Source organism: Gadus macrocephalus, chromosome 4, assembly GCF_031168955.1.
Source record: "Gadus macrocephalus chromosome 4, ASM3116895v1".
Taxonomy (NCBI): domain Eukaryota; kingdom Metazoa; phylum Chordata; class Actinopteri; order Gadiformes; family Gadidae; genus Gadus; species Gadus macrocephalus.
The window spans coordinates 11,869,101-11,895,243 of record NC_082385.1 but is presented as its reverse complement, the minus strand read 5'-3'; the positions used below and the strand labels follow the sequence as shown (position 1 = coordinate 11,895,243).

Genomic DNA, 26,143 nt, shown 5'->3' with positions numbered 1-26,143 from the left:
GGAATGATTTCACAAGTGGGTGTGCCCCTCCCGGTATATGAACGATTTGCTACAGTGCACTTGGTAGGCTGGTAGACTGATCTATCCAGCGTACATCAAGGTGGACATGCCCACTTGTGATGCAACTATGAAAATCATTCCTTCCCTGTGCCAAACGGCTTGTACCACCTAATCACACCCACACCTGGTGGCATGACATGAGCCCTTTAATGATTAAACATACTTTTACACACACACACACACACACACACACACACACACACACACACACACACACACACACACACACACACACACACACACACACACACACACACACACACACACACACACACACACACACACACACACACACACACAGCGTGAGAGTGGCATCTTGCTGAAGGGGGGGTTCCTACTGTGTAGACTGCGGGCATTGGGGTTCCAGCCCGAGGCCGTCCAGACGGGCGGACTACCTGGCGTGACGTATCCGGGCGCGGCGGCGGCGCTGACGAAGGCCCCCCTCGCCAGCGCCGTCCTCCCTCGGCCCCGCGCCACCTGGGCCGCGACCGCCGAGGCCGCCGCCAGCGCGCCTTTGGTCTGCTAAACACACACACACAAATCAAGACACACACACACACAAATCAAGACACACACACACGCAGACACATCAAGGCACACGCAGACACAGAGAAAGAGAAAGAGAGAGAGAGAGAGAGAGACACTTGTATAAACACAGCTTAAAGGGCTCCCACAGGCACGTGGTAAAGACGCGTGTACACATTTGCAGGGGGGGGGGGGGGGGGGGAGGCACACGAGGCGTCTCGGACCTCCAACACAAACAAAGACACGTGTGTGTGTTGTCACTCGGCGCGTCCGGGGTCAAACAGGGGCCGCACGCGTGGCGGTGCCACGGGGCCGGTCCCACATTGATCAACGACGGAGTGGAGTGGCGGAGTGGCCCGACGACGTGTGGAGATAACCAGGAGTGGCTCGGCTTTGGGCCACTTGTTAAACACAGAGGGGCCATTGATCACCCATTGATCACATCTTGGCTAAAAAAAACAACCAAAGGCTGCAGGAGGAATATAGCTGTGGTTTGTAAAAGAAGGACTTAAGTGAAGCAATTTGTGCGTTTGCTCTGGGAGAATGAATGAATGAGACCCCCCCCCCCCCAACCGCAACTGATCTCAAAAGGAAACCACTCTTTCTTCCACCCCCCCCGACTCAAGGGGGGGGGGGGGGGGGTGAGTCCGTACTCCAGATGGAGGATGGTGGACGTAGCGGTGGAGCCGGGGTGATAAATCAACCGGGATGATTCATTCAAACTCATTTGGTTTGTTGCACTGCAGCAAAGCATCAGTGGGAATACCGAGTGATCCGTATTCAGGTTTTTTGTTACGAGGTCGAAACACATAGTTTATTTTTTTCCGCGATGTGGGGGGGAAAAACAACAAAACAATCACGATAACATTTTCCTATGAATTATTCAATTGGTTTAGGTAAACGTTGTTGTTGGTCTCTGTGGTTACAGTAGGATATAGCATGCACTTGTGAGTATGTGTGTGTGTGTGTGTGTGACGGTCTACCTGAGGTAGGGGCTTTTTCTTCTTGTTCGCGGCGGCGTTGGGACCGGAGAAGAGCTTCTCCAGGGCGGCCAAGGCAGCGCTCGCCTTAGCCACTTTCTTGTTGGGCCCCGCCCCGCGGAACTTCTGCCCATCCACCTCCACCTGGGACACACACACACACACACACACACACACACACACACACACACACACACACACACACACACACACACACACACACACACACACACACACACACACACACACACACACACACACACACACACACACACACACGTCAGCGAGGCTTTTATTGATCTTGTGATATGCCTAATCTATTCTTAATGGCACACCAAACAAACAAACCACACATTGTACATCCAGCCAAAAAAAACAAGTGTGAATAGGAGCCGCGTTCCTGATTAGCGTGTTGAATTACTCCCGCTAATTGTCGTTCTTTATTGAACACGCAGACATAAAGGATGAGCTGATTATTTTTGCATGACGGCTCCGTTCAATACCGCCACACCCACACACACAAACATACAGGGGTCTTCTGGAACCTTCTCCGTTTGATATTCAACCAGAGATCAGCCGGCCCCACCCAGCCCAGCCAGCCAGCCCGTTAGCCAGTCAGTCACTCAGCCGGGACGAACAAGACAGCTTGTTTAGCGGCACCCTACTGTCAGCCAGGCCGTCTAATCAATCAGCAGAGCAACAGAGCAGTGAGGCGTGGATGAGGAGGACACACCGCTCCCAGCGAGAGACCAGATCGCCCAGACCTCTGGTTTAGCCCTTTGTTTAGGCCTCCTCGCCTTATGTGTGTGTGTGCGTGTGTGTGTGTGTGCCCGCACGTGTGTGCGTTTTTATTGGTGTGTTGGTGTGCGACTGTTATATGTCTTGTGTGTAATAGCTTTTTAATATCCTTCAATTTGTAGTTTTATTAAACGGGCTGCCTTTGTTCACGTCTGGGGGCCTCTTCTGGAAATGTGTGTGTGATGAACTGTGACCTCCGTCACAAAGCTCTTATAGTGGATAGTGTGTGTGTGTGTGTGTGTGTGTGTGTGTGTGTGTGTGTGTGTGTGTGTGTGTGTGTGTGTGTGTGTGTGTGTGTGTGTGTGTGTGTGTGTGTGTGTGTGTGTGCGCTGCCCTCTGACCTCCATCACAAAGCGCTTGTCGTGGCTGCCCCCGCTCTCTGAGATGAGCTCGTACTTCAGGCCGCGTCTCTTCTCGTTCAGCTCCATCACGGGGTTCTTCCCGCTGGCCGTCAGGATGGGGCCCTGGGTCCTCACCTGCGGGGGAACACTCTCATCAGGACCCAAATGGAGCTAGCAAACTAGCGTGTTCAGCTAGCCTACTTGGGTGTTCAGCTAGCCTACTTGGGTGTTCAGCTAGCCTGCTAGGATGTTTCACTAGCCTGCTAGGATGTTTCACTAGACTGTTTAGTTTAACAATTTCAGCTAAAAGCTCAGCTAGTTTGGCCAGCCTACAGTGTCGTTGGCGGGTTTAGGTCAGGTTTTTGGCTGCACAGACCAATTACCTCACAAAGAATCAAACTACATTCCACCTACGTTTTTTTCTGAATGACCAAGAGCATGTATGTTATATATTAAATACACTAATGCATGTCATAATAATAATAATAATAATAATAATAATAATAACACAAATCCAATGACTGTTAACTCTGTCTTAAAACACAGATAATGTATGTGGTTTTGAGTCACAAGCTCAGAAGACCCAGGAACGTTTGCGTCTCTGCTGCTCTGGACGTGATATCCTGGATAGAGCGCCGCCCACCTCCAGCGTGTTGGAGCTGTCCGAGGAGTGCGTCGGGTGGCTGCCGGCGTTGGCCGCCGTCTCGCTCTTGCCCTCGCCGTCCGACCTCTCGTCCGAGCTCATGGGGTCGAGGTCCGAGTCGAAGCCCGCGGGGTAGCCCATGGCCTGCAGCACCTGGGAGAGAGGTGGAGCGGTTTTAGTGCCGTCCTGGCTAGTGTTTACGCCCTATTCTGGGGCTCCGTGAGGCTGCCACCGGGGTGACCGTATGCCTCTACAGATGGACAGATGTACGATGTAGGGCCCACGGCTACGGCACCACGTCTGTGCGCACATCTTCTGACGTTAGCTTATGTTTCAGGAGTGTGGGGCTCTTTAAAACCTGATTAATCAGCCCTTCGCTCATCGAGTCCTGTGTCAGGTACTTGATTACAACAATAGTAACCCTTGTTTCCCTTGTTTTTTGCCTTGCTTTCCAAGTCGTACAGCTGCTCAACACTCGTGTCTCTGTTGTTTTGGGGGGAAACCCGGCGGTGCGGAGCTTGTTAGAGTAGTTGCTCCGACATCGATCGTCTGATTGTTCACAGCCTCACTGGGAGGCCGGCTCCACCGCTGGACGCTAAATGACCGCCGACGTAAACGGCCGAGAGCCGGGCTTGACAGGGATGACCGAGCCTTGGGTCCTAAGAGGATGAATATGTAACGCCCAATGAAGCAGACACTTCAAGATGGGAACATTTTGAGTCAATGAGATAAACAGAGAGAAAGAGAGGGAAGACAGGGAGATAAAGGCAAGAAACCCAGAAATGAGGGACAGAGAGAGAAAATAAAAGGTGGAATAAGAGAAAGAGAATAAGAGAAAGGGAGAAAGCCTTTTATAGGAATTGGGCGAGGGGGGATTATGTTGGCTCTGTGCTCCGGTGAGCCCCTCTGTTCACAGGCGTTTTGGGATTACATGGCATTGCCCACCTCCATCACTTCATGCACGAACATACGCGCACACACACACACACACACACACACACACACACACATTCAAACCATCTTTATTCATTTTATTAAATCTGAATAAATGGATAAAGAAAATGGTGGGCAGTGCATATAATGAATGAAGTGACAGTATTATTTATAGATTCATCTACTGGTTTCAGCAGTGAATTCTTTCAGCTGATTTAGTTATGAGGCGTCTACAGGTTAGGCTGCGGACATCCGGGGTATCAAACCCAGAACCCTTGGGCTGGGAGTAAAAGACACACACACTCCCCCTACCACTAAGACTTAATGTCAAGTAATTAGCCTATCCCTTAATCACAGTTAATGGGCTTTACAGGGCATATATGAAAATACTTCCCCGACACCCCCAGCCCCACACACTCCCGCCAAACACACACACACACACACACACAGCCATCCACCCACCCACACCCACACTACCTTGACGGCGACGTGCAGCTTGGCGGTCTTCTTGGAGGAGCCTGCGGCCTGGTGCACGGTGCCGTCCAGGTCCACCGACATGGTGAAGAGCGGCGCGTGGACCGGGCCCGACTGGGACAGCAGGCGGTACTGCAGCCCCGGCCGGATCTGGTTCAGACGCATCAGGGCGTTCATGGGCTGGTTGGACTCTACGGCCTTGCTGTCCAGGACTGAAGAGGGGAGGGCGGGGGGGGGGGGGAGGGAGAGGGATGGAGGGAGAGATGGAGGGGGAGAAATATTTAACCATTCTACTCTTTCTCAACACAGTAGGAATGGTTAGCAAATCAGGGAATTTCTCTCCCTCAGCTGAAAGATGGCACGACATTCACTGGGTCGGCTTGTGCACAAACAGAGACACAACATTGCAGTTGAAACTCCTCTGAGAACGTTCACAGGCGGACAAACTGCATAACGTTCCCAGTCAGAAGAACTACGCTCGTTCATAGGAAGACTACGAGAGGCCCTTTTAAGGTCAACGGGGGCCAAAACATCCTTGCCCAGAACCTCCTCTCACTCGGTTTCTATTGGCTTGCCATTGACCAATCACTGCGCTGATTGGTCAACGCCAGAACGTTTGCGCTCGCCGCGTCTCCTCCCAGCAGGGGAAGAGCGGGGCAGACGGCAGTGTGGATGGTTTACTAAAAGACGAGGGATCGATGGCATTGATCTGCCTCGGGGGGGATGAGGAGAGGAGCCCCCGTAGGAGCGAGATAGAGAGAAGAACAATGAGACTCGCCCAGGGACACCAGACTGGAGCTACCTGTATTATGAGCCTCATAACGCCTTTAATACACAAACCTGTCCGTCTGAAACAACTCATAACAGGCTCGATTCTAGATCATGTTGACATCGCCTGAGTCAGTCCACCATAAGGTCACAGAGTAGAACATTTAGTTATTAGCATACTGCTACTCAGTATGCCCAAAGAGTCATTTAGTCGACACTTGTGTTCAAGGCAGCACACTTTTTTTAGGAAAACGTCATGGAGGAGCAGGTATGATTGTAGGTATGTAGACTTCAGGCATTGGGGATCGAACCCTGAACCTTTGGGCTGGGTGTTGAGCCCCTTTAAAATGACACTATGCTGCCCCCATGCTGCATATGTATATCAAATACATATTGTATTCACCTTATATAACCCTATGAATATATAGATACATTTCTGTGCATTCCACACATCCCTTAATAACTCCAACCCTTTCTGCGTGAAGCAGAGAGAATTTAATCACCATCTGCTAAAACAGCCCATGCATCTTCCTGAACTAGACACTTTGACGATTTTAGGTGACTTTCTACTTTCAATAAATGGCTGTCACATAAGAAATATCACGAGGCAACACTCACAAATCAATGTGAATATGCCGGCACATTTCACCAATCCATCTCATCGCATTGTGAATTTCAAATGGATCCGTGATTTGATTTACAATATCTCAGCCTTCTTATTTTCTCCCCCTCCTCCCCCGGTTCCTCTACCTTTCCTCAGGTTCCTCTTCATCTTCTTGATCAGGTCTCTGTCTTCCATCGCACCATCCTCGTATGGCCGCTTCAGACCTGAACCTAGATAGGGGAGATGGGGGAGGGAGAGAGGGGCGAGAGTGAAAGAAGGGAGGAAGAGGGTAGAGAGAAAGGGAGGGAGAGGGGAGAGAAAGAGAGGGGAGAGAAGGGAGAGAGAGAGATCGGGGAGAGATAAGAGAGAGGAGAGAGAGGGGGTGAGAGGGGAGAGGGTTGGGAGAGGGAGAGAGAGGGGGGGAAATGGTGAGTCCAACGTCAACAGCCAGCCAGAATGTCGGCTAGAAAAAGCACACAGAGAGAAAAAAGGGGGCTCCAGATGACAGAGGAGTGTGTTAGGGTTGAGAATGCAGAGGAACACGAGGAGACGCGGGGACAGAGAATGGAGTATAATGCTGCACACAGACTGGAGGCAGGTGAGTCGGCAGGCGGCCAAGAGGAGAGCCGACAGTCAGAATGCTAAGTAGACAGGGGGAAGAGCCGGGCCAGAGAAAGACATTAACAGATGGGGAACTCGGCCAGGGTCAGAGGTCAAGTAGACAGTCAAGGTAGACAGGGGAGGGGGGCGGGTCAACGTACAGATGGACAGGGGCAAAGAGAGGGAGACAGGAAGCCTGGACAGACAAGACAGGAAGCCAAACAACTCTATACACCTTCTTTGTCAGACCAAGGGTATTTCTGGGATGGTTTACTTGAGGGAAGGGGGTCCATCTCCAACACTTTGTAGATCTGTCCGAAGGCCATGAGTCTCAGCGCATGCTGTGGGGAGACACACACACACACACACACACACACACACACACACACACACACACACACACACACACACACACACACACACACACACACACACACAGAGAGATCAGACTCCACCTTAAACACAAGTATAACGCGTATCTCTATGCGCCCCCAATGCATTGTGAAGGAGGACATTTTAATCGGTCAGGGATGACGTTCTCTTCTCTCCAGTTTTAACAAAAATGAAAGGCATTCTAAAACCAGTCATACACTGAAGCAGGGTTGTTTTTTTTACCCGGGGTCTGTATTCCTCTCCTCGGTTGTGTTGCTCCAGACACTTGAAACGTGGTCAATAAAGCACAACAGAACCCTCACTTATAAGAGGCTCTGTCAAAGCGGGGACGCAACACACCGTGCTCCTCTCTGAATAAACCCAGACGCATTCCAGCCGACGCTTCCATAAGGAAGCAGCAACACATTACCTCTGTTTCGGGGCGGGGGGGGGGGGGGGGGGGAACACTTAAGTGGGGATAATTAGAAAGGTGAACTCCCCCATATTGATACGGCGGGGGGGGGTTAGGTCACTGGCTGAACACAGCTCCCTCGCCTCATCTTCCCATGGATCTGCCGCAATACAATTATCCCCATTGACATTCTAGTCGCGCTCCGCCTGCCTTCAAAGGGAATGGACGGCGGGATTTACTGAGCCATGCAGCTCAGAGGAGCCGCACACACGGGCTTGCGCACATACACACACACACACACACACACACACACACACACACACACACACACACAACACACATTCCCACACACAATCGTGCAGGCACACAGGCCCAAACGCCCACACACATAAAACCGTGCACATACACATATAGGCCAGTGAACACACACAAGCCAGAACTGCGCACACTCACACACTCACACGATCCCCAGGGTATCAGTGAGAGATGGATGGCGGGTCACAGTGGCCATGGTTTCCCACACCGATCATTAGGATGCAGAACCAGAGAGTCCTGCTGTGCGTGTGTGTTTGTGTCTATGTGTGTGTGTATGTTTGTGCGTACGTGTGTGTGTGTCAGCGTGTACGCGTGTACGTGTGTGTTGTGTTGTGTTGTGTGTTGCTGGTTTTGGTGTCTGGAGGTGCTACCTGGGCGCTGTGTGTCACGGCCTGGGCCTGCTGGTCCGTCATGTGGGCCAGGGCATCGGCGGGCTCCTTCTCACACGGGTCGTGTAGTCCCGGACCGCCTGGGGGGGGGGGGGGGGGGGGGGGGGGAAGCAGAGCACAATCAGACCCTGTGGTCATCCCTTGCCACAGCCCAGCTGTTTCAGGAGGAGTGGGGTTCCCCCTCCGCAGAGTGTTTTAACACTGCTGTGTGTGTTTTGGATGTGTACCTGGTAATATAATGTGTGCTTTGGACGTGTACCTGGTAGCAGGATGTGTGTGTGTTGGATGTGTACCTGGTAGCAAGATGTGTGTTGGGGATGTGTACATGGTAGTAGGCAGTGTGTGTTTGTTTTGGATGTTTAACTGGTAGTAGGCAGTGGGTGCGTGTGTGTTGTATGTGTACCTTGTAGTAGGTCGTATGTGTGTGTGTGTGTTTTGGATATGTTCCTGGTAGCAGTGTGTGTGTGTGTTTCAGATGTGTACCTGGTAGCAGGATGTGTGTTGGATGTGTACCTGGTAGTAGGCAGTGTGTGTGTGTGTTGGATGTGTACCTGGTAGCAGGATGTGTGTTGGATGTGTACCTGGTAGTAGGCAGTGTGTGTGTTGGATGTGTACCTGGTAGTAGGCAGTGTGTGTGTTGGATGTGTACCTGGTCATAGGATGTGTGTGTGTTTGATGTGTACCTGGTAGTAGGATGTGTATGTGAGATGGAGGTGAACCTGGTAGTAGGATGTGTGTTGGATGTGTACCTGGTAGTAGGCAGTGTGTGTTGGATGTGTACCTGGTAGTAGGCAGTGTGTGTTGGATGTGTACCTGGTAGTTGGATGTGTGCATGTTTGATGTGTACCTGGTAGTAGGATTTGTGTATGTTGGATGTGTATCTGGTAGCAGGATGTGTGTGTTGGATGTGTATCTGGTAGCAGGATGTGAGTATTGGATGTGTACCTGGTAGTAAGATGCCAGAGGCCAGACACTCCATCACTCTGCGCAGGGCCTCGCCCGCTCCCAGAGGTCTGTTGCAGGTGGCGATAGCCTTCTCACAGATGAGCTCCAGGGGCTACACACAGACACACACACGCACAAATGTTCTGAATAATGCTTAGTGTGCACTGTGTGCAAGCGCTCTCGACAGAATGCATTCACAGAGAACTGTGTAATAAGGATTTATTTTTGCAGCATTTTGATGCTACAACATAAAAGACTGTAAGTACTACTCAGCAACTGCAACACCAAATGCAGCATTGCCAACCTGCATTTCACAGGTTGATCCCATTGTAAATCAGTGATGAAAACAGGGAGATTTGTTGTTCTTTCAGAAGGCGCCTTCAGCTCAAAACCAGATGGGTAGGACAAGAATGACTGTGCTTTTTAGCACTAGACTATGACAGCACTAGACTGACTGTTATAGGTAGCACTAGACTGACTAATGCAGCACTAGACTGACTGTAAGACGTATAGCACTAGACTGACTAATGTAGCACTAGACTGACTGTAAGACGTATAGCACTAGACTGACTAATGCAGCACTAGACTGACTGTAAGACGTATAGCACTAGACTGACTAATGTAGCACTAGACTGACTGTGATAGGTAGCACTAGCCCGACTGCTAGGTAGCACTAGCCCGACTGCTAGGTAGCACTAGCCCGACTGCTAGGTAGCACTAGCCCGACTGCTAGGTAGCACTAGCCCGACTGCTAGGTAGCACTAGCCCGACTGCTAGGTAGCACTAGCCCGACTGCTAGGTAGCACTAGACTGACTGGACTAGGTAGCAAAAGGCCGCCTAAGGTAGCACTAGGATGACTGTACTCGCTAGCACTAGACTGCCTAAAGTAGGCCCCGACGGAGCAGGTCCTCCGGGCGCGTGGGGGTGGTGGAGCAGTCTCACCCATCCTCTGAGCGGCGCCCAGACGGCGTGTCTGTTGCACATGTCCCGCAGGATCCGGAGCACGATGACGCATGACTTGAGTCCGTTCACCCTGGCCTAGAGGAGCAGGGTGGGGGGGGGGGGGACAAGACGCACCAAGTGAACAAACGACAGGTTGATGCTTCGATTGTAGCTTGCATTACACCGTCACTCATACAGCGGCTCAGTCGGTATCTGTCTAAGATTCTTGCTGGGCGCTTTTGTTTGTTTTTCACTCTTTTTATCTGTGGCCTATGAAACACGCACAATATATTGTCAACACCTCGACTAGCAGTTCTAAGCAGTAGACGTTGTGAGTAGTGGGAAGGGGGGGGGGGCTACGTGGGTAGAGATGAATAGGACAAGGGAACGGGGGGGGGGGGTTATTTACATAGACTGCAGGCAGGTTCTCATAATAGCAAAAGAACAAAAAACAAAAACAACATAATGATTGTGCCACTATTGCTTTTGTAGCCTTACGATGTGTCCGTGAAGAGGTTTTACCAATACGCTATGGTCTGTATATTATCAAATATACAATTAATTTGCAAATTGTATTTATCAATTTAGGTTTAGAACCTGGCTAGAATGCATATTTGTTTTTTATGCACATCAATTTACGACCAAATCTAACTGCTGAGGGACTTTTGGAATAATTATGCATTCCCACTCCCTTCGTTGACTACACTCGACGAGCCCGCTCCCCTCATTGGCTGCAGCGGGGCCAATGAGGGGGCCGGCCCTCTTCCAGGCTACATGGTCAGGCTACAACGAGCACCGGGGCAGGAAGACAGGAAGTGAGCGGGCGCCGACCTGGAACCACTTGGCGTGTCGCAGGGCTGCCAGGGCCAACAGACATGTGTGCCTGTCCAGAGACTCCCCCTCCTCCTGTTTCTCCTCCTCAGCCTTCACTCTCTGCGCTGCAGCGCTCAACACTGCCACAAAACAATAACAACCCAATGTAAAGAACAGAAACACGCACAAACGCACACGCACGCACAAACACACACACACACCTGCACGCACGCGCACACACACACAGACACACAGACAGACACCGGGTGGCTGTCTGTGTGCCCGTGTGTGTGTGCGTGTGTCTGCAGGTGAGGGAGTGTGTTTGAGTGTGTGTGGGTGTGTGTGTGAGTGTGTGTGTGTGTGAATGTAGGCCATCACATTAGCATGAGCGTCAGCGTGTGAGTTCACCTTACATACACGCACACGGACATACATGGGTGCTTTCCATGCCATAAAGTTGGGTCTTTTTACCCCTGTACAGATTGCAGTAAAACCTATGATAGTATGTGTATACTTCTTGTTTTTTTGTTATCAACTGGGCATCAAGATACGAGAAAATAATGTTCTCCCTGCATTGATATGTAAGGTAGTAGTTTGAATATTTACGCTGTCGAATGCAAATCTGTACGGGGAAAAAGTGATTGGGGGAGGAAGGGGGTTTGGGGGGGGGGGGGGGGGGGTGGGGGTGTGGGGGAGGTCTTTGTGGGATGGGGAGCACCGACGGCCCCCTCTGGAAAAACAACACAAAACAAATACTGAGGGAGTCGTCCAAGGCCTCTGGTCGGACCCCCCGGTACATGGCACGGCGGGGGTCCGAGCAGGCCGGACCCAGGCCCTCATGTATTTGAAGAGGATCTCTCATTCATTTTGACGGTCAGGTCCGCAGACACGGGTCAAAATACGAGATGTTTGTTTTGTGGTATTTTCTTTGTTCTTCGGCTCTACTTAAGACACGCTTGATTTGACAGGCCCGTTGGGGGCCAATAGGACGGGCAGCAGTTGGAACGAAACAAAACAAAAATAAATAAAAAGGGGCCGAGGGTCTGAGTGGTCGAAGCGAAAGAACCAAGCGCTCTTGAAGTAGAACTGGCAAGAAAATCGGACAGCGAGCCGGTCCTCAGACCGTTACACACCGGGGGGGGGGGGGGCTGAGGAAGGGCTTCGGTCAGAGCACTGTGCTGGCTACGAGAGCTGTCCCCGTGTTGAGAGGCCTTTGATTTATGCTTTCCAACAGATCAGGAGGGTGGAGTTGGCGCATGTGCCAGTTGACAATTAAAGACGCCATGGTATGCAAGGCAAGCTCAATCAACCCTGATTATACACATCACATGTAATTATGAATCCCACCGCAGGTCCTGCCAAGACCCATCTCTAACCTACCCCTGAGCTAGGGTTACCAAGTTACGTTTAGTAAGCAGCACGTCGCCAGCCAATCACGGCAGGATTGTGGGCGGGTCTTACCAGGACCTATGGTGGGATCCATAATCACTCATAAATCATTAGGAGTGCGGTTAAGAGGGTGATATCCAGAGACGGGAATGTTATGTGAGGGAATATCAGGGGGTGAAGCACAGACAAAAAAAAAAAACGACTGCCCGTGAAAGGTAAACCTCCATCCCATGTATATATTAGGCAGATAAGCCAACTGCACGGTAACCCGATTGAAGCATTCCTCACACCTTATCTCTTTGTTTATCAGGACATAAACACAATATAAGATTCCCTCTCTCCGATAAATATTGTAGAGGGAGAGACAAGAGATGGAGAGAAAGAGAGATAGATTTATAATGTAGAGGAGAGAGAAGAGATGGAGGAAGAGAGATTTATTTATATTGCAGAGGGAGAGAGATGAGATGGAGAGAAAGAGAGATACATTTATATTGCAGAGGGAGAGAGGGGAAGAGATGGAGCGAAAGAGACAGATTTATATTGCAGAGGGAGAGAGATGAGATGGAGAGAAAGAGATACATTTATATTGTAGAGGGAGAGAGGGGAAGAGATGGAGCGAAAGAGAGAGATAGAGATTTATATTGGCGTGTTTAAGCCTGTTAGAATGGTCCCAGGTTTACATCTAGCGGGCTATTACACGCACACACACACCCGCAAGCACAGCCACACACACCACCAGCCGTTGCTCCCTCTCTCCTGCTCGTATCTCTTTTTCATTACCGCAGCGCCTCTGTATCCGTCCCTGCTTTGAGTTGTCGCTCCTCCACGTTTAGGGAAAACGTCCCCTGCGGTTTACTTCGTGTGACCTCTGATTGTCACTCCCACACGCTCCTGATCGATCAAAGCCACCACTCTAATATTAGCCGAGGAAAGGCACACCGAGAGAAGCCTGTTTTTGTGCTCAGAATCTGAAGTACCGTGTGTCAATTTAAGTAGTGTCCATGTCGCTTGCCTAATCGATGGCATGATTACATTAGCTTTTGACATCGGCTAATCATTACATTGATGAGCCCCCCCCCCCCCCTCCCCCCATGTCAACTAAGAGGATGTTATTGACCCAAACATTAGAGGTCAAACATCTCCTCGCCTGGCATACGAAGTGCTCGCCTGACCCCGGCTGCACTCGTTAGTCGGAGTAACTGCAAGTCCCAGAATGTGTGTGTGCAAGTCCCAGAATGTGTGTGTGTAAGTCTCTGTGTGTGTGTGTGTGTGTGTGTGTGTGTGTGTGTGTGTGTGTGTGTGTGTGTGTGTGTGTGTGTGTGTGTGTGTGTGTGTGTGTGTGTGTGTGTGTGTGTGCGTCAGTCTGCTTAAAGTATTATCAAATATTCATTATTATTAATTAAGTACAATTAGCAAGCACTCATTGGCGGAAAGCTAGTCATTTCCAGCTAATCTCGCGTGAAGCGGTGGTTGACGCGAGCACACGGTCGGCGGCCGATGGAAGCCACCAGGTGTTCAGAGCCAGATAAACCGGGGTGGCGTGTGATGTCAGCGTGCGCGCGTGTGTTTATGTAAGCCCGGCTACGTGCTAATCTGTGTGGAGTGTAGGGTTGACTTATGAGGGCCTTAAACGTGTCACTAGTCACGCTGCCACTGAAGAGATCAATTCCCCAGCCTTTCACACCCACACGCACGCCCCCCCCCCCCCCCCCCCCCTGTAGGTCATACATTCTGACCAATCTGACACCTGAATGAGATGAAGGGGCACAGGTCACAGGGACAGCCAGACCTTGACCTGTTAGGGTCGTGCATGCGTGTCCTTCAATGCGTGCTTGACTGTGTCTGTGTGTGTGTATGCGCGTGTGTCTTTCAATGCATGCTTGATAGTGTTTGTGTGCGCGTGTCCCCCACTTTGCAGTAAAAAGAGTGTCGACGCGTCCTTGCAGGTGTTCCTAATGGCGGCCCCACCCGCAGGGCTCTCTGTAGCGTTCGCCCTGATCTACAGCTCGCCCTCGCTGCCATCTCTCATCGCTCTCCCACACCCGCGTGTCCAGTCAGACGGGAGCCACCACGATGGATGGCTGTTATTGATTGCTCTGGCCTCCGCCCACCTACCCCCCCCCCCCTCTCTCTCTCTTCCTCCCCCCTACCTCTCATGACCTTCCAGATTAGGTCGTCTGCCTTCTGAAGAAATGAGAGCATCTTTCCTTAAAAGGTTTTGATGTTTTGATGTTGATCAAAAAATCATTGATTAATAAATGATTCATAATTTATTAGCATTACTTGGATGTTACAGGATAAATAAGTGCTTATGATTTCTATTCAAAAGAATGTATAGAGAGACATTCACCACATGAATACCTTTCCTCGCTAAATGAACCATCAATTTATGAAAGATGATTAGAATTTTTTTATTTGTTGTGGTCCATTAAAGGGTTTTTACACACTTGAACTTCCAAGCCTTGCAAGATCCCAGACGATTTTAGAGACGCACTGATGTGGAACCATGAATCTGGCATAATTAGGAAGTGCTTCAGGTACTGTAGGCCTCAGTACTTTACATAAAGAGCAAACTAGTTGCCCTGAGGGGACCCTACTCCCGCTGGGAATGAGAGTTTGGACAGGATGTAGGGGACTAAAACTAAAAAGGTTAGTGGCTAGGAAATCTTGACCACGGTCCCTGCCTTATCGTCCGGTTACACGGCTGACATCTGACAGAAGGAATAGTCGTTTCGGCGGATACAACAAAATGGCGGAAAAAAAACATTACCGTGCTGGTCGCTCTACCACACAGTGATCCTACCTCGCACGTCCTCCTCCTGGTTCTCCTCCAGCTCGACTCCCTCCTGCTTCACGACCTTCTCCTCCGGCTCCTTCTCCTGCTGTTGTTGCTGTTGTTCCTGCTGCTCCTCCTCCTGTTCTTCCACCTCTCCTTCCTCCTCCTCCTCCTCCTCCTCCTCGTCCTCGTCCCTCATGGCGGGGGAGGTGAGCGTGATCTTCAGGGTGAGCTTGGGCTCCGTCGTGGTCTTCACCAGAATGGCCGCCTCGGGGAGGGAGCTGATGATCTCGTACTTGCCGTCCGACAGCGTCTGCCAACGCATCAGACAGAGCGGGCGGTTCAACAGGCCGGCGTCGGACCAGGCTGCGCTCTGACTCAAGAAGCAAAAGGCGCAGTGGCTGTCCGTGCCTAAGGACTGGGGGCTCGGTGGAAGCCCTCAAAGATGTCTAAGCACATCTTCAATTTAAATAATACGTTAGTCTGTGCTCTAGCACGGACGAACAAGAGCCACTTCCTCCTAGATCTGTCCGGGAGGATCCCCTCATTCCCCTGTATAACGGGTGTGTTCAGCAACGCTCTCGTGACACCAGCACTTATCAGCCTTTTGAACTCAAAGGACAAGCCTTGTTGTTTTTTCAAAACACAAAACAAACCCATTACGGTGGTGAACAATAACAAGGCACACTCTGCGAGCATTTCTTAACCAGATTATCAGGCGCCCTGCGATGGAGGTGATTAAAAAACGGTTTTAAAACAAAATTCTTCATGTGAAAGCCGATAAAAGCATTAATCCTCTGCGACACAATGTAGACATGCAAGGATCAGGATGTGTGTGCAATAACGAAGGTGCATGCTTGTGTGTGTGTGTGCGGGGGGGGGGGGGGGGGGAATGCATGTGTGCACCCATCTATAATGCAGGATTATGTAAAGGTCATGCATAATTAAATAATCGGTTGGTGTGCGTGCGTGCGTATGTATGTGTTTGTGTGTGCATGTTTGTTCTCGTGTGCGTGCGTGAGCCTCACCTGTATCTGTGTGGGCAGGTTCTGACAGACCGTGTCCAGCAGCGTCTCGGTGGGCTTGTCTTTACACATGAGGACCAGCTCCAGGTCCATGTCGTCCTTGATGAGCAGGCCCTTGGCCACCAGGCCGATCCGCAGCACCCCACACAGAGAGCCGCCTCCTCCAGGCTCCCTGAGGAGGAACAACACCTCAGCCCCTGGTCCACGACTCCCTGACTCCCTTCATTACCCCACGACCCCTTCTATCAGTCCACGACGCCATCTATTAGGGCTGTCACTTTTTATTCGAAGTTCGAATATTCGTTCGAAGGTGGGGTGAAAAGTTCGAATTCGAAGTGTAATTCTCCATTCGAACTGTAAAAATGCGCTATAAAGAAGAGAGCGGCGAGTGGCTTCTCCTCAATAAAGCGGCCCTCCTGGATCCCCGCTTCTCCCGGTTAGTCCACCTTTCCCCTGCACAGAAACATCTCGTGACTGAAAGCCTCTCACACGAGCTCACTGAAACGGAGACCGACACTGATCGCACACGACAGGGAGAAAAGTCCGCTGCTGCGCTGGGCGCGACGGGCAGCCTGTTTGGGGACTTATACAGCACGGCTGACACAAGCAGCTGCAACGGTAACGGAGAGCTGCGAGACTACTTGTAATTTTCTTTCCGTAAGTAATAAAAAGAGCAGCATGCCGTGTTGGAGGTCGGCCTCACAGATTGTTCGTTTATATAGGCTGTGTGTGCCATGGGCGACATGCGCTCCGCATATCGCGCTCCGAGCAGTTATTGTTAATGTGTAAAAGACAGCCGCACTTGTGTGTCGGAGCTTCCTCTTGTTGTTTACAAATGTGTTATCAAAGATGTGTTTCTATCCTGTGCTGTTATGAATTCAGTAGGTATACGTGATTTCCACAAGAAATAAAAAGAGCAACATCGAGGGGGGGGGGGTCGAATGTATTCGAATTAATTATGGACATTCGAAATTCGTTCGAATTTCATTTTTGGAAAAAGTGACAGCCCTACCATCTATCAGTCCATGACTCGATATATCAGTCCCCGACTCGTTATATCCGTCCATGGCTCGTTATATCAGAACATTACTCGTTATATCAGTCCATGGTTTGTTATAATCTTCGTTATATCAGAACATTACTCGTTATATCAGTCCATGGTTGGTTATAATCTTCGTTATATCAGTCCATGACTCGTTATATCAGTCCATGGTTGGTTATAATCTTAGTTATACCAGTCCATTACTTGTTATATCAGTCCATTACTTCATTCGACTGGAGGAATCAAAGAGGGTCTACTATGCAGAATATTCTGTTGACCAGGCAGTACAGTAGACTTCCAATTGAATCGACATTCAGGTTATCAAAGCATTAAAATATTCCTTTTAACGAGTTGAGTGCCACTTAGTTAATAATGCATCAAGTCAACTGTGAATGCATTTGTTTTTCGTGGCAATCAACTCATCTTTCAGCAGTTGGTTCTCTGCATTGAATAAGACTCCCTGCTTAACCATCTGCAAAAGTTCAAACGCTAACCGTCTGGAAATACAAGTGAAAAACAGCATATTAAATCCTCCCCAGTGGAACTTCACAGCAGCCGCTTATTTGTTCAAAACATGAGAAATGATCAGTGTCTAAAATAATACAGATTCAAAACACTTTATAAAATGTGATGCATCATTTGAATAAAGCAGATGCTTCTACCTTTATCGAAAAGCAAAATATATGAATTATATCTATGCCAAGTTTCTTCACCCATGCAGAAACCTAGGCAGGTTAGCGCTGAATACTTGTGACTCTTAGCACGCCTTCTAAACTACCCGATTCAGGCCCTCCATTGCCATGCTGACGAGTGTTGTACCTGTATCCGTCTGTGTCTTCCTCCTCCTCGTCTGCAGGCTTTTCCCCATGCTCGTCCCCTGTGTCCTTGTCTCCTTGGTCCTTGTCCCCTGGGTCCTTATCCTGCTTGGCGCCGGGCTCGGCCGGGCCGATCGCCGTCACGGTGCCGACACCGTTACTGTTGCTCCGGTCCAGCCAATCGGAGACCTGCTTGAGGGCGCACTCCACGGTAGAGACCAGCGATTGGACGGCTTCCAGGTCATGCGAGGACGGGTAGATGGTGGAGTGCTTTGCCATGACATGGCGGTCGTCGTTGCCGAAGGAACGGAAGGACCTCTGGAGAGGAACAACCCCACAGGGGGGAGACGGCGGTGAATAACCAGGGGGCAGTGATGCGGTGCAACAACACAACACAACACGTTTATATCACATCCGTCCAACCAAAAGCTCCTCTTTGGTTCGTCGGTTTGATGGGGGATAAAACAAACAAGAATCGGAACGGAAAGGAGCAACATGGGCACAAGCACAGACACACACAGAACACCGTTCTATCTGAGAGGCAACGGCAGCACTCTTGAGGTCTGCAGTGACGGATTAGGCTTTAATCAATCACTGCAAGACGCGCCGTGTAACCACTGGGGACCTGGCCCTCCCTCTATTGCGTACTCAAAACAACCAACGCTCAAACATGCACACAATTGCACAAATATGCATACAGTGAACGTAACGAAACAGACATAATAAAATAATAACAGGCACAACTGCGAGGAAAGGTCAGATCGACGGTTCTCACATGCTCTTTGTACTGGGTCGTGTATGTGAGTTTGGGTGCGGTAAATTACCCCTCATGTGAATGACACATTTATTATCAAGAGATCAATTTTAACCTTCATGACAGATACCATTTAATTACACCAGCCTTGGTACACCGCTCACATGCACAGGGCAGGTGAGATCCAACGAGCCAAACCTATCTCTTTGTGCACGCACGCACACGCACACACACACACACCAGCTGTCCTAATTCAATCAGTAAACTGGTCCATAGTTAATATATGCTTCTTCCTCTGCTGCTCTGCATGAGATTAAAGAGGAAAATGGGGGATGAGAAGGATGAATACTAATAAAGGAAGGGCTGGAAAAATATACCAGAAAAAAAAGTAAAATACTAAGCGTAGGCATGGAGCCAGGAGTTTTTTTATGATCTATCTTCCTTAAACGCCGGTAGTGGACTATGTCTAAGGGATTATGATGTAAAACTCTGATGGGGGTTGATCGTATCGCAATGCGGAAGCTATACAGCGGTGGTGGGGCAAGTGAGGACACACACACATCCACACAGGAGAGAGAGGGAGCGAGAGACGGACAGAGACACACAGACAGGCAGAGGGGAAAGCACGGGAAGAGGGAGGGAGATAAGAGAGAGAGACAGAGGGAGAGAGATAGAGAGAACACAGACAGGGGGAGAGAGATATAGAGAGAACAGAGACAGAGGGAGAGAGATAGAGAGAACACAGACAGGGGGAGAGAGACAGAGAGAACAGAGACAGAGGGAGAGAGATAGAGAGAACACAGACAGGGGGAGAGAGATATAGAGAGAACAGAGACAGAGGGAGAGAGATAGAGAGAACACAGACGGGGTGAGAGAGATATAGAGAGACTGAGGTAGTGTGATGAAGAGAGAAGAGACGAACGGGGAGAGAGATAAAAAGAGACTGGGGTGGTGTGATAAGAGAGAAGAGAGAGACAGGGAGAGAGAAGAGGGAGAGGGAGAGATAACGAGGGAAGAGCGACAGAGGGGGAGAGAAGAGCGAGCGAGAGAGACAAAGAGAGTTATAAGTGGTGCTTCAGGGGTGACTGCTATGAGGTTAGTGTTGCTCAGCTGGTTTATATCGAAAACGATTAACTCATTCGTAATTCATCCAAGTAACTAATTATGTTTTACTCTGTTGACTTGTGTATTTAATGAATAATAAAGAAAAATAACTGTAGATGGTTAAAATTTAATGGAATAATTGCAATGTTGTTATTTAGCCTCAGTTGGAAGGGAGGCGTAAAGGTCTTCATGGCAACAACAATAAGTCTGAGTTGAATCAATCCCACAACGACCAGAATGCGAGTTAATGGACTGCAATACACTGGGGCTCCTCTCAGGGGGTAACATCACAGGGCTTTCATAACTATTGAGTCAAAGCATCCTCATTTAATTCAGTTACACCCCACTTCAAATGTCTGACAGTGCGGGTGATGGCGTGTTGCCTAACAGCCATCTGAGACGACCATGCTGTAAAAACCACGTCATATGCCTCAGAGTGTTTCGTGTTTATGTAAATGTTGTGTGTCCCTCTATCGCGTTGCTTAAAGTGCGACACCCCACCACTGTGTGTGTGTGTGGGGATGACGTTGTGTTAGGTAGTAGGGAGCCTGCTGACCCTTCCCCAGGTGACTGCGGCGTGGAGGAGGCCCTGCCCCCTGGTCCGGGGCCCCCTTTCAAATCAACGTGGTCACGATGCTGTGGTCTCTGTTTTTGATTGTATTTTTGTGCTCATGGCCCCACTCCACTTTTGGTAATCCCGATATATAATCCAAAGATATCAACGTCGTATCAAAAGTAAAATCGGATTCATCTCCCGTGTCATTTGAGAGGGATGAACGAAAAAGCAATTTGTATAAAAGACGAGGATCAACTCTAATTGAAGCGATCGGTCGTTCAGAGTTTGTGGTGTCCAGGACATAGTAAATAAAGTACTATTAGGGGGTATGCTGTAAAAGGACTGTGTGTGTGTGTGTGTGTGTGTGTGTGTGTGTGTGTGTGTGTGTGTGTGTGTGTGTGTGTGTGTGTGTGTGTGTGTGTGTGTGTGTGTGTGTGTGCTCTGAGCGCTGCTTAACAGGCGTCGGCTCGCCAGTTTTATGAGCCGTTGCTAATAGGAGCTTCCTCAGCCATAAACCGTGTGCTGTAACGAATGCTTGTGAGTGAGAGAGAGAATGGTAGTGTGTGTATGTGAGTGTGATAGATCTATGGAGGGCGGTGTGGGGGGGGATGGGTCCAGCATGTAAATCAAAGCAGTTACAGCTGACTCCTTGACAGGTCTCTGGGAGCTGGGTGGGGGTGGTGGTGGGGGTGGGGGTGGTGGTGGTGGTGGGGGGGGGGGGTGGGGGTCGGGATAGTGTTGCACGCGCGTCACCAAAACGATACGCCAGCGTTCGGCCCTGTAACCCACGCTGCAGCGCTAGTCATTACAGGGACCTCATTCCTGGAAACACCACGGGGATCTTTACGATGTCAACCCATCGAAATACACCGGTCGGGATTACAAACCTGACATGTTTATAACGTCGAGGATATTACCATTACGATACCAAGTTGCATTTGGATTTTATTTGGCAAAATCACAACGATAACAAACCAAATCCCTTTCCATACCGAGGATGCCATCCGTGACCCAATTCACAGAGAAATTCATTCCCGAGTCACTTGACATTGAGGTTTGGGTTACGAGCTGGAGTACGGCGACGGGATTACAGCGTCCTGGTCGGCGCGGCGCGTTGGAGCGCTCATTACCTGCTCTGAAGTGTGACCGGCGCCTCAGTCCCGGACAGCGGGACTAGTATGACAATACTGTGTCACACAGTGTCCTTGGGACCGCTGGGACACGCCAACGTGAGGAGAGCGACACACACTCCGCACTGACAGTGAGTGACTGAGTGAGCGAGAGAGCGAGCTAAATAGGTTCATCAGTCATTCCCTCTCATCTCTGACTCTCTAATGGTGTGTGTGTGTGTGCGCGTGTGCTTGTGTGTGTGTGTGTGTGTGTGTGTGTGTGTGTGTGTACTAATTCATAAGACCATCCTGTGCTTTATTCATGCACAATGCGTTGTAGACAACACCAGAGGCTAATCAGTGTCAAACATCAGCAAGTTTCTGAAACTCCTGACGACACCACCGAGACAAAGAAGCACAGTATTATTGTTCCTCTTCCTGAAATCCCGCCAGCACGGAAGCAGTCCAGCGAGCAGACATCCTGACAGTCAACCATTAAAGGCTCAACATGGAGGGAGACGCATATTCGCAGTGATGCAAAACATCACACGGTGAGGGAAGTAGTCATGGAGAGCTATTTGTGTGAGCAGAAATAATATGTTTGCTATGGTGGGGGGTTGGGGGGATTTAGAGGACAAAAAAATTCCATCTAACACGACAGATTCACCTGAAATACCGTTATCTTTGTAGAAGAAGAAACCTTTTGAATGTTTGGCCTGTTGAGAGAAATGGAGGCCAACTCGAGAAAGATCAGAGCTCACTTTTGGTCAAAGCACTGAATGATTTCCCTTGCTAGGCAGGCACAAACGTAGACGCCTTTTAAACCAACTGTTAAGGGTTACATAAATAAACCTGGCTGTGGGTGTGTTTACCGTCCTAGCTCAGTTCTGCAGCTATAGCACTGTTGGTCACTGTGAAAGGAAACAAAATCAACACCCTTAAGCTAAAAAAGTGCATATTTTATATATAGCCTACTCGAGAACTTTGTGTGTCAATAAACAACATATTGGATACAGATTTGTACAAAATCTACAAAACAACCAACCAACCACACAAACACTTTCTCCCGACTACACAACATCTGTGTGTGTTCAAATGTTTTTAGCTCTTTTTTTAAACACACAGGGAGACCAATGTTACGTAAACGCTCAACCGAGCGTGCACAAATGAAACACGCGTACATCAACACCTAGGGGCCCTCCTCTGAAACAGTCCCAATCGGGGGAACGCGTGGCCCCGGCCTGATGTGTGATTACCCTGAGCCGACATCGCTGCCTCTCCGCGGGGACGCCGCTTCCACCGCCCCCCCCCACACAGACGCGCATCGCTCAGGCACCAAATCAACAGCTCAGCCCTCCACCTTTGCATAACCATCTGCGCCCGCTCTATTCACCACCACCGCTATTGGTTGGCGGCGGTGGTGAGTAGTTGTGAACACGTGAGGCACGACTAACGCTCGCCCCCAAACCGCCGGATGCAAGCTCACAGGAACGGAGCAGCGTGGTAAAGGAATAACACTAACCAAGTATAAATGAGAAGTGGAAGGAGATAAATAGATGAATAATAAATGAATATAAATGCCCACTCTCCTGTAACATTCAAGTGGGCCGGTGGGGGGGCTGCATTAATTATTAAATCCTTTGATTCATGTGCACCAAGCTTTGCCCGTGCACCCCCCACGCAGGGAGCAAACCTGCCATCGCCCGGCCACTCCCAGATCCCTCTCTGTCCAGTCACTGAGTCTGTGAGGTACAGGAGAGACACAACAAGGTCGTACCCCCCCCCTCCCACCCCTTGACGCAAAACAGCCACTTGGACATCTCTTTAAAGACCTCCTCCATCATCCTCCAAAGAGCCAGCCCCAAGCCGCCCAATTAAGGCTGGGGTAGTTTGTTGTGCATGTAATCAGCATGTCCACAGCTGATCGTATCGAAGCGCTGACATAGGGGTCTTTTAGCTGTTTAACTTGGAGGAAGGACAGGCACACACACACACACACACACACACACACACACACACACACACACACACACACACACACACACACACACACACACACACACACACACACACACACACACACACACACACACACACACACACACACACATTGAACGAAAATCAGAGAAAAGTAGGACACATATGAACTCAATAAATGATGAGGCCAATAAGCATATGAAACTTATTAGCGGGACTTTTGCTTCTCATCCCGTTGGGTTGAAAACAAGCCGAGCCCTGACAACCAAGCCGGAGAGGGACCAGGGGAAAATATATGTCTGTCCGTGTCCTCTGCTCTACACAAATGCACCGTAGAGTACACAAGGTTCACAATCTCCCTCTGAAGCGCTGAGCTCTGAAAGCACAGCGGGTGACACCACAGTGTTCATTCTAGTTAACCAGAATCACAGCATAGAGCAGGGGTCCATAGAGCAACACGACGGAGCAGAGGAGAACAACAGAACAGGAACCCTATTAGAATGATACGGCAGAAGAATGGAGAAGGAAAAATGGAGCAGAAATAATAATTATCAAATCAGTGTAGATCCGAAGCGACTTGAACAGAGCAAAAGGGAATAGTGTAGGGAGGTAATTATGCCACAGTGGGACAAAAATGGCAAAGAAAGATACTTTAGGAACACATATTGCATTACACACATGCCATGATTTATTATCACTATTAAATCCTCACACACACACGCACGCACGCGTTGTCATATGGCGCCATACCACTGCCAAAAATCGCAAGCAAAATTGACACATCCGTGCGCACATATCATAAATCGTAGCAGAACTGAGGTGATTGGTTGTTCTAACCCATCAAGTTTAGACATAGATTCCTCTGATTCCCCAGAAACAGCCTTCGCAAGGGAGACTTTACATTTTTCTATTTTGTTTTTACTATTATGCATAATACAGATTTACAAATACAGCGACAGCGCTGATTCATTGGACTTCATTGTATAAATAGCTACGTTACCCTGCAGCAAATTAATGCAGTATTTCTTCGTCATCAGCATTTAGTTTTTTTTATATTTCCTGATCTGTTGATACATCTCTATTCTCAAGAAGTAATGCCATTCTTCAAGACTGGCTATGGCTCACTGCGTCTGATGACCCTACTTGTATTCATGACATGCATAATATTATGTTTGATTAACAACTGCAAGCTGCCTGAGGTGTAACACTGTGCTTTACAGTTCTCCGAAGCACCTTCTTAGACGTCAGCTCTTGAACGGACTCTTGGTTAAATGTCAGCTCGCTTCATGTTACCCGAGAAAATCATCCAAGCACTTCAAGTGGTGTTGGGCAACATGGAGCCATTCACATTCAGGGATACAACGGCCATGGCTGGCTCCAAAACCTACGCGCGATGAGCAAAGATTTCCGAGCGAGCAGGAAAACGCTGTGTGGGCACGCACGCAAAGAAGGCATTGGTGCGCACAGGGGCATCCGTTTTGTGTGTTTTTATGTGTGCACTCAATGAATGGTTTTCTCCTCACAGGCTTTATTATTGCGCATGTGAGCAGAGAAATACTGCATGCAAGTGCAGTAAAAGTTTTAACATGGCATCCATTTCACATCAGGCCATATTGAAGCCTTGAGGTACACAGAACACTGTGAATGTGTGCATGCGTGTGTGTGTGTGTCACTCCGCAATGGAACAAGGGACAGTGCCAGTTAAAAAGGATATACAACAGAAGGTCAACCCAGGCGGTGTGTTTGTGTGTGTCTGTGTGTAGTGGGGGAGGGCTGATTGAGGGGTGTGTGAGTGTACCATCCTGGCAAGGTCATCGTGTGATTCTCCGCATTAAAGCAGCAAAGGTCTGACTAAAGTGCGTTCGCTTCCCTTGAGAGCACACACACACACACCGACACCCACCCACCCACCCACCCACCCCCCCACACACACACACACACACACACCTTATATGACAAAAACACCCTCATTAGGGTGGATAATTTATGAGCCCGGCAATGTACCCTGCTCTGCCCAGTCCAACCCCTGCACACTTAGCTCCTCCCCCTACCCCTATTCAATCCCCACCTTAAGTACTTATTGTTCTCCCCTCCTCCTTCTCTCCCACCCTCCCTCTCTCTCTCTCCTCACAGCCTCATGGTCCTCCTCCCTCCTCTCGTTCTACTTTTTAATAATTCATCTCCCGATCCCCCTCCCCCTCTCTCCCCACAGAGCCTCTGTACCCAACCTCACAAGCCAACACCATTAATCAATTCCTTGTCTCCACTGCTCGCCATCTTGCTCCTAACCTCTCTTTCTCCCGATCCCTCATCCCCCTTTCTCTCTCTCTCGCCCCCCCCCCCCTGCCTTGTATCCCTCGTCCTCCAATTTATTTCCCTCAGCTCCTGTTTTCCCCTCTTCATCCTCATCTACTTCTCCTATTCTTTTTCTACTTCTTCCTCCTCCTCCTCCTCCTCCTCAATGTCCCTCCTCATCCGTTCCTGTCATCTACTCCCTCAGAACGGTTCCTCTCGCCTGCGCGCTGCCTAATAACAGCACGGGCCTATGAAATGTGAATTTATTCTGACAGCCATAATAGCCATGGGTGTAAATTACCCTGTACAGTACCTGCTTGAGCTGCTCCCCCCGCGACCCGACCCCGGATAAGCGGATGACGATGATGATGAGTACCATTTCCACA

General features: G+C 49.6%; 1 protein-coding gene across 9 annotated transcripts in view; it reads right to left on the bottom strand.

Moving 5' to 3' along the window:
- strbp (spermatid perinuclear RNA binding protein) overlaps window positions 1–26,143 on the bottom strand; it is a 76,987-nt gene that overhangs the window by 13,154 nt on the left and 37,690 nt on the right. For 3 of the 9 annotated variants that reach the window (XR_009525377.1, XM_060050242.1, XM_060050245.1), the window contains exons 4-17: window positions 17,967–18,280; window positions 16,109–16,277; window positions 15,108–15,393; window positions 10,934–11,055; window positions 10,103–10,198; window positions 9,160–9,271; window positions 8,197–8,294; window positions 6,962–7,067; window positions 6,273–6,356; window positions 4,758–4,966; window positions 3,348–3,500; window positions 2,705–2,839; window positions 1,569–1,709; window positions 399–582 (exon numbers count right to left, since the gene is read on the bottom strand). Coding sequence is in view for 8 of the 9 variants with exons in the window: in XM_060050242.1 (XP_059906225.1) it covers window positions 399–582; window positions 1,569–1,709; window positions 2,705–2,839; window positions 3,348–3,500; window positions 4,758–4,966; window positions 6,273–6,356; window positions 6,962–7,067; window positions 8,197–8,294; window positions 9,160–9,271; window positions 10,103–10,198; window positions 10,934–11,055; window positions 15,108–15,393; window positions 16,109–16,277; window positions 17,967–18,280 (2,209 nt within the window). In the remaining variant the exon portion in view is untranslated. The remainder of the gene's footprint in view (window positions 1–398; window positions 583–1,568; window positions 1,710–2,704; window positions 2,840–3,347; window positions 3,501–4,757; window positions 4,967–6,272; window positions 6,357–6,961; window positions 7,068–8,196; window positions 8,295–9,159; window positions 9,272–10,102; window positions 10,199–10,933; window positions 11,056–15,107; window positions 15,394–16,108; window positions 16,278–17,966; window positions 18,281–26,143) is intronic. The other 6 variants (XM_060050247.1, XM_060050249.1, XM_060050248.1 and 3 more) reach the window with 4 other exon arrangements.